Source organism: Benincasa hispida, chromosome 6 (assembly GCF_009727055.1).
Source record: "Benincasa hispida cultivar B227 chromosome 6, ASM972705v1, whole genome shotgun sequence".
In the NCBI taxonomy this organism is placed as follows: domain Eukaryota; kingdom Viridiplantae; phylum Streptophyta; class Magnoliopsida; order Cucurbitales; family Cucurbitaceae; genus Benincasa; species Benincasa hispida.
Genome location: NC_052354.1, coordinates 8,874,784 through 8,883,508, shown reverse-complemented (window position 1 = coordinate 8,883,508; position 8,725 = coordinate 8,874,784). Strand labels below are relative to the sequence as shown.

General features: G+C 32.9%; 1 protein-coding gene across 1 annotated transcript; it reads right to left on the bottom strand.

The window, feature by feature from the left end:
- Positions 1 to 2,280: 2,280 nt before the first annotated feature.
- LOC120079041 (NAP1-related protein 2-like) lies at positions 2,281 to 8,292 on the bottom strand. Its single transcript, XM_039033225.1, has 10 exons — positions 7,977 to 8,292; positions 6,143 to 6,265; positions 5,972 to 6,022; positions 5,720 to 5,791; positions 5,474 to 5,587; positions 5,335 to 5,396; positions 3,535 to 3,592; positions 3,220 to 3,276; positions 2,874 to 2,918; positions 2,281 to 2,546 (listed from the first exon to the last, which is right to left on the bottom strand). Exons 1-10 carry the CDS (start codon positions 8,103 to 8,105, stop codon positions 2,505 to 2,507), a joined length of 753 nt encoding a protein of 250 aa, XP_038889153.1. The 5' UTR covers positions 8,106 to 8,292; the 3' UTR covers positions 2,281 to 2,504.
- Between the last annotated feature and the right edge of the window lie 433 nt (positions 8,293 to 8,725).

The following is an 8,725-nucleotide window of genomic DNA, read 5'->3' as shown; positions in this document are numbered from 1 at the left end:
ATAATTCAATTTGTCATGTACTTTCATTTACACATTTTGTTTAATCAAATACCAAATTTATGCATTATTAATAAGCATTATATGTACCAACCTCGTACGGCCCAACTAGTAAGGATTAAAAACATATTATAATCTATTTTTGGCACTACTAATGAAAATCTATATTCTTTTTTTCCTTCTAGTTCAAGATATTTAATGTATAATTATGATTATAGTTTTTGTTAGATCAAAATATTAAAGAGGCCTCTTTGTGTATTTTGAGTTCACGAATATGTATTTGTTGTCGATGTTATAATTACTTTAATGAGTTAGGTAATGCTTGGATATTTTCGGATTGTTATGTATTTATATAATTAAAGAGATCCATAAATCAAAATACATAGTTTTACCATTAGTTTCTTTTTGATCTTATGATTCTTATTTTATTAGATCAAAATATTAAAGAAATCCGTGTGTATATCTAAATGAAAAAGACTGATAAAAAATTATTAGGTTTTTATTATATAGATCTCAATATTTTGATTTGACTGATAAAAAGTTATTAGGTTTTTATTATATAGATCTCAATATTTTAATTTGACTTCTTTCACTTATTAATGTAAAGAGATATTCAAATATTGAATGGCAAATTTGCAGTTAACTAGTGGATTTAGATGTGTAAGAACCTGATTGAACAAATTGACATTCTTCTCAATCGAACAAAAAAAAATAGGAGATAAATTCACTGTGGTGCGCTCATTAAAAAAAATCCCAAGGATCTTATGCTTTTCCGGTGAACAAGACTGCGTAATGAATTAAAATTAGTTGTTATAAGTTTAGTTTCTAATTTTTTAGATTAGATGTCTAATAGATTTCAATTTCAAATCTCGTAAGACCTATAAGGCCCTATTGAATTTAAAATTATGAAAAGTTGAATATTTCTAATAGAATCATGGACCTCCAACTGTTAAAAAGGAGTTGGTAAGGGTGACAACTGAAAATTTAAAACATGACTTATATTAAGAAAAATTGTACTTGTAATATTATATTATATTTTTAAACGTTTTCATCTTTACTTATATTTACTGAAATCAATGAAATATGAATTGTGAAAATATAAAACAAAATTTAGATCGTCAACCAAAACTTAAATTTGGATACGAAATTAAAATTTTACCAACCCATTAGACACTTTTAAATAGGAACCCTATAGATACAAATTTGAAACTTCAAAAACAAAAACTTATAATTTAACCATTAAAATTAATTTTAGAATGAGTTGGTACGTGCACTTCAATTGCTTATCTCAAAATAAAAAACAAAAATCAGAAGATTATTATCTCGCATTAATGATTAAGGATTTCAATGACCAAAAAATTAAATAAATTCAACGAATAGATTAAGAAAATTCAAACTAATTTTGTAGTTTAACCGTGAGAACTTGAACATGGAATTTTTTCAAATTAGATTCGGAAATTCTTACTTGGTTTTTAACTCACCAATAACCTTTTTCTTAAATAAAAATTGGAAAATAGCTCAATGATTTTTTAAACAAAATTATACTTCAAAGTTCAGTGACCTGAATATTATGCCCCAAGCCCATCATTCAACCAGACTAAGACTCATTTAGTGGAGTAACATTTTTAAAAGAGGAATTTTAAAAAATAAAAAAATAAGGTAAACTTTTGTTATTTTAATCTTCTTTGATAAAAATGGAGAAAAACTTAGAGAAGTCTAATCAGTGCGATTAATAAATTACTAAGTCATCAAGAAAAAATAATATTAACATTTTTTTTAAAAAAGAAATGTGCAACCAATTACAGGTAACCATTTTCCTAAAGGATCAACGGTATTAGCCCTGTTATTTATACTGCTGGGAAATAGTCAAAGCAGAATTGTCTAAGCTCTCAGATACCACCTACCTATCAAAAATGACTTGGAATGGAATTTGAAAAAGGACACAATAAAAGGATTATCCGCAAGTACCATAAAATACCTGCATTAATGATAGGAGTGTTTGGCAGAATACTGAAAAATTACTAACTGTAATGTCTATTATTAATTATCTCGCTCCCGTGTACTTTGACCATACTCGTAAAAATCACCACCATACCTAACTACATTTGGCAGCCAATTAAATTTTGTAGGGCTTTCCTAGGTAGGTGGAGATGATCACTGGAAGCTAGAACTCATTCTCTCTAAGCACTTGTTATTTTGCCTTTATTGACCACTAGGCCAACTAGGTGGGGCTTTGTGATGAGTCCTTTTCCAGCAACAATGGTATGAGAAGAAATGTAAAAGTCTCATGAAATGATGGGGCTGTGTATTAAATGATATGGGAGGCTAAAATAGCCTAAAAGATAAATAGTACATTGATGTATAAATATGGTAATAGTGCTTTAACAAGTATCACAGATTGGAACAATTGATATCCTATGTTAACAGGAATAAGAAAAGAGCCAAAAAAAAAAAAAAAAAAAAAAAAGTACCTAAGAGGTGTCTAACATGGGTTTGTCCTCTAGGTTTCACTCTTCACCATCTTCGTCATCATCTTCATCTCCATTTTCCTATACATGCATCATCCAAAGTTGAATGATTACTTTTGAACTTTTAGCTAGGCTAGATATGCAGGACAGTTTTAAGCAACAATGAAGTTGCAAAACATAGACTTGGACTTGGACCAACCAAGTACAATATTTTAACACTCAACAGGTTTTAGAAACTTATAACTTTCTCATCACTTTTAGTTTACTAGATGATGAAGGCTCAGGAATGATTGCCTAAAAGATGTATGCCGGGGTGACTCAGGAATGGGAAGAGAGCAGGAGATAAAACCCAAAAACACATCGATGTATTTGAGTGCAATGGTTAAAGTGAAATTTAATCTTGTTTACCTCATCTTCTGCCTCAGAGTCGTTGTCTTCATCTTCATCAATATCCTGAAAAGAAATCAGAAGAAACCTCATTTTTCTTGCTTGGAGGAACTAAGACTTCCATTAAAACAACAAGAGACAATAACCCTTTAAAAAAGAAGAAGAAGAAGAAGAAGAAGAAGAAAGAGCCCAAAATACAACTATGAATAGGAATCTAATTATCTATAATTGAAAGAGGAACATCCAGAAACAAGGAAGAAGAAGTAATCCAAAGAAGGTAGTGAAATTCAGAACACTGCAAGTGAAATAAAATGAATGGGCTCAAAGAATAGGAAAAGAGATATAAGGCAAAGTAAATGGAGATTACATTGTTGAAATATTTCAAGGGATTGGGCCATAGGTCCTCTTTAATTATCTCTGCTACCTGCATTTTAAGTCAAGAAACCAAGCACGTAAGTACAAACTAAAGCAACTGAGTTATATATATCTAGCTTTTTTCTCCACAAGGTTGGCACAATAGTAATATCTAATTGGAGCAGGAATTTAAATGGCTAGAAAAGGAACTGTACCAGTTAACACTCAACAGGAGTACACAAAGAAACCAACAGACAAGACATTATTGCATTTACAAGCCGAGCATTTATATAATTATGTTAAGGGGCAGACAGATGTTCAAACTTACTTCATCATGAAGCTCAGTGATATCTTTTTGTTCGGTTTCACCAAACCAACTGAAGAAGCTGCCAAACATCAATATTGATGAGCAATACAGAGAATTAATATGCTAAATTTAAATTAAAACAAGAAACCACAAGAGGAAAAGTGGAGTAAGCTGTTACTGACTTTGACGTTTCTATTTGACAAAGAAAAATCACCGAGGATATGAAAGAATAAATCATTGTATTAGGGTAACAACATAACGATAACAAGGGTTGGCAAAAAAACCTGACGGGGCGGGGATTCCCCGGTTTGACCGGGGATGGGGTCAAACCGGGGAATTTATTCGGGGCCCCGTCCGGGGACGGCGGGGATGGGGACAGTATCCCCGCCCCGATCCCGACCCGACTCCCGATTAATCCCAACCCGAATTTATAATAATTATTTTATCCCCTCCCCAGTCCCCTCTCGCTCTCTGCAATCTGCAACAAAACAATCCCTCCCCTCTCGCTCTTGCTCATCCCTCCCCTCTCGCTCTTGCTCATTCCTCCCCTCTCGCTCTCGCGAGCTCATCTCTCCCCTCTCGCTCATCCCTCCCCTCCGTTGAAGTCTGCCACGAATGGGGCCCCGCGGGGACTCCCCACCCCTGTCCCCGCCTTCAAATGGCGGGGATGGGGGACAATTTCCCCTACGGGGCCGAGGACGGGGGATGCCCCCCGCCCCGCCCCGGTCCCGTTGTCAACCCTAGGTAACACATTACATCAGCACCTATTGGAAAAACAGAAGTTTCTTCCTTAAATACCCTTTTAATATACTAAATAAACTTTATGTTGAATACATGGATATAAAAATTTTCAAATGATATTATTCTACACTATAGTTGACAGAAAACTATTAATCTATTATAGCTTTGAATAATTTTCTTTTAGTACAGTGTAATAAATTTCACCTGTCAAGAATAAAACAAATTCGTTTTTTTCTTTAAATACTACTTTGGTCCTTGTATTTTTAGCTACAGTCCATTTTGGTCTCTATACTTCCAAAATGTTTATTTTGGTCCCTATACGTTCAACTTTTGTTCATTTTAGTCCTTATACTATCAAAATGTTTATTTTGGTCCTTGAACTTTCAACTTTCAACTTTAGTTCCTTTTGGTCCTTTTCAAAAAGTGACCATTTTTATCCCTTGAAAATGTAATAAAAATGAAAATGAAGGGAACAAAATGGTCACTTCTTAAAAGTATAAAGGCTAAAATGAACTTAAGTTCAAAGTACAAGAAACAAATGGAACATTTTGAAAGTATAGAAACCAAAATAAACCAAACCCCTTCAAACATAGAATTGAAGGACGATATTAAATAATTAGATATAAAGACTTGAATGAAACTAAGTTTTGGAATCTTTAGGTAAACATTAAATAAGAAATGTATAAGAAAAACAAATGCCACAAACCACCCTTTTCCCATCTTTCTGCTTAGCCCTGCGGTTGAACTGAAGATATTATTTCTTAACATAATCATAATTGTGGCTTCTTAACCATAAAAGTAAATCTTACCATACAATTCAAGGAAAAGCATTAACTGAAAAGGCAGCGTATTTTAAATGTGTCAAACATTTAATCAATTCCAATCAAGGAAAGTGTTCATCCATTAATCATATCATTATGAACTTAAAATAACAAAAAAATCTTCAAAATATTGAGCTTCAAAACTACAATAATTTCAAGCCCAGTTTCGCTAGAGGCACCAAGGTCATTGTCAAACCTTGAGGTTCTATGACTTTGTTCAAGATGGATGGAATAACAAATGTAAGGGGTAAGGAAGAACCTGTCTTCAGCCAGGGGTCGCTTCTTTCCTTTTTTCTCACCATTAACTCCGTTTGAGGCACCCTACAAAAATTACCATCAGTCATTAATCTGATATAAAACACCACAAGAATTATTATTTTGATAGAAATAACTGTTACCGAGCCATCCTTCCACTTGATTGTTGTTCCAGTAATTTTAATTGCCCCATCTTCAAAGAATGTATATGTCTTTTCTAGCTTCCTATCTTCAAAATAAGGGTTCTCATTGAAATTCTGTAATTTTAAGCAGTTTAGTGACAGATCATTATCACACTCTTCAATTGAGGGAAGGATATCAGATAGGCCAATATGAATGATGAAAATGGATGGACACGGCATAAATCAAACAAGTTGGCTGAAGCTTACAAACATGATGGAATAGCCCATCTTTACATCCTTCTGATCCTCCACTCCAAGAGAATCTAAATGCCTAAAGATCTGCACCAATAATAAGAGACCAACAGTTAAGAGAGTATATATTTGGTTACTTGTACGCAGTTGATTATTACAACAACGGAAGTCTCTTCGAATTAGGATTTCAAAATAAATTGAGTATAGAAAAGTATCCATTTTTCACCCAACCCACAATTAGATATCAAATAGATTAAAGCAAAATACCTTCTGATCTTCTTCGGACAAAAGATCACAAAGTGCAGGATGACTCAAGAACTGCAAAAATCAAGCATTGGTCAAGTGCATCGAAGGGGGAAAGAAAAGTAAATAAATTATAAACTAAGTAGGTGCACAGAGATCAGATATAAAACGCCAATAAATAAACAGAGCACTAACAGCAGTTAACCAAAAGTCTGGAATAGTTTTGATAATTTCATTCCGTTTCAGATAGACAGGCTGCCTTATCTCATTATATTTCTGTTCAACTTCCAAAACTTTGTCACCTGCTTCTTCATTAACCTGTTGAATGCAAAGAATCAAGGCCAAGTACAAGTCTATTTATTAGATATTGAATGATATATAAGAAATTGCATTATTTCCATAACATTGGCAGAACATAGCCATGGTGATGAATGCCTTGTACGCACTGCCTATCAAGTCCTAGATTTATACTCATTTTTACATGCCTAGAACAAGAACTCAGATTTTTTGACCCAACACTGAACTGCTTAAAATCTCGAACGGGAAAGAACTTCTATCGAACTTGGGAATCATACCAATCATTAATAGTTATAATGCACACATAACTGTTTTGCATAAAAGATTAAAAAAAATTGCAAAAATAGAAAAATCTAGCCATAAAGCAAGCACACTAACCAAGTTAAGTACTTCGCAAGAGATGGAAGCAGGAAAATAATATTAAAAATGAGGGAGAAAAAGAAAACGAACCAAATTCTTGATAAATGTTATTATAAAATTATACTAAGGGTATTTTGATAAGAAGCAAGACCGAAAGGTAAATGATGAAAGAACGAAAACCTCAACAAGAAAACAAGGTGGGGCAGGGGAAATCTACATCTGAACATTGCAAACATCATACCACTCCTTTACAAAAAAAAAAAATAAAATAAAATAAAAATGTGCCTCAGTGTTTCAGAAAGTCCACTGAGTCGTGTGCCTAGGGGTGCTTAGGCCCAAGGTCGGGCCTCTGCACCTCGCTTCAAAAAGTGAGGCTCCCTTAATAAAGCCCAGTTGAGGCGCAAGCCTTAGGACTTGTGAGGCATGCTTTAGAGCCTTGAGTCCAACTTCCTATCTTCTTTTTTTCTTTTAAATAGAGGCCTAATTTTTAAGAAAGAAACACACGAATGTTCTTTCAATCTCAAATAGAAACTCTATTTTCTTAAGCTTTCTGTATCTTATTATTTATCATACTAGTTTCCTTCATATATATATATATTACTATTTACATTTTTCTAGTGTCTACCTCATAATTAAAAAAATAAATAAATAAAATAAAATAAAAACCGCACTTTTTTTTTGGTGACTTGCGCTTAAGCCCTGCTTTAGTGCACCTTGAGCTTTAAAAACACCGAGACACATCCTAACTAGAAATCCTAGTAAAAAAAAAAAAAAAATGTACATTTTTCTTCCTAAATAAATTAGTTGTCGATGTCAATGGGCATCCATAATTAACATAAAATGTCAAATTTTATGATAAAGAGTTACCAAATTGTTCAAGTGAATCATAACCTAATACTTCTGGCCCAGAGAATTTAGGGTAAAACTTGACACATTATAAAAACTAGGACTGAAGTCAATTTAACACAAGTATACTTCAGAACACCTAAACCACCCTCATTCCATACAAGAATCGTAACCCAAGAAAATTAGCTCTAATCACACGATTCCATCCGTGGGGGACCTCAACTCAGAAAGCTAATAAAAAGTTAAGCCTTGGTAGTATAATACTGTTGAATAACCAACTTATGTTCATCACACTAAACATGTAAGAAATTCAAAAAAGGTAACTTGAATTGACCCCAGTTAAAGAAGCAAGCAAAATTAGAAATATGAAACTACAGAAAAAGACATCCTCCGAAGAAATTGAGCTAGCATAGCATATCCATCAAGGAAATGAGGTTCAAGTTCAGCAAAGGCAGCTACAGAATTAATAGCAGAAAAATGCATGCAGAAAGTAAAGAGTGAGAAAAGGGGGGGAAGGGAGGGTGACCTTCTCGAGTTCGTCTTGAACCTCCTGTAACTTCTCGATATAATGGACGAGCTCGACGTCAATGTGGTCAGCTTCATCGACGTCAAGTGTGTCGGCGGACTTGGATTTTTTAGCCTTATCGGCGACCATTTTAGGGGCGGAAACCTAGTTTTGGGGAGGGAAACACCCTAAGTTGAAGAGAAAGCGAAGGAAAAAAACAGAGAGAAAATAAAATAAATACGTTTTTGGGGCCAAAAAGAAAGGGAAAAAAAAAAAACTGGAATCGGCTAATGAAGAAGTGGTAGTTGCTCTGTATTTATATTGGACGGACAAGGGACGACTCTGTTACAGTTTTCATTCCTATATTCTCCCTTTCTCCTTTTCTTTTCTATTTTTCTTTTCCCCTAAATTATACAAAATACCCAAAATTTTGTACTCTTCTTTCAAAAATACTCTTAAAATTTTTAAATAAATTTAAAAATACAATTAATTTTAGATGAAAATAGTTAGTATTTTGTATAAAACATACTTTAAAAATTTCAGAAATACTCTTAAACTTAAAAAAAAAAGTTTTAAAATACCTTTACTTTTTTATGAGGATAGTTATAGAATAATTAATATATATTAGTTTAATATTTGTGTAGTTGTTAATTTAGATTAATTAGTATTTAATTAGTTAATTTTCTTATTTTCTTGTAAATTTATAAATGGACCATTTTTAAATATTAAAAAAAAATATTTACAAGATATAGTGAAATTTTAGAATTATC

What these genes read in the sequence shown, in the direction of transcription:
- LOC120079041 (XM_039033225.1), bottom strand. Translation starts at nt 8,105, where the DNA reads ATGGTCGCCGATAAGGCTAAAAAATCCAAGTCCGCCGACACACTTGAC. An exon ending in TGTCCGAAGAAGATCAGAAG is followed by an intron (nt 5,792 to 5,971) that starts GTATTTTGCTTT and finishes TTATTGGTGCAG; the next exon opens with ATCTTTAGGCATTTAGATTC. An exon ending in ACTCTGAGGCAGAAGATGAG is followed by an intron (nt 2,547 to 2,873) that starts GTAAACAAGATT and finishes ATGCATGTATAG; the next exon opens with GAAAATGGAGATGAAGATGA.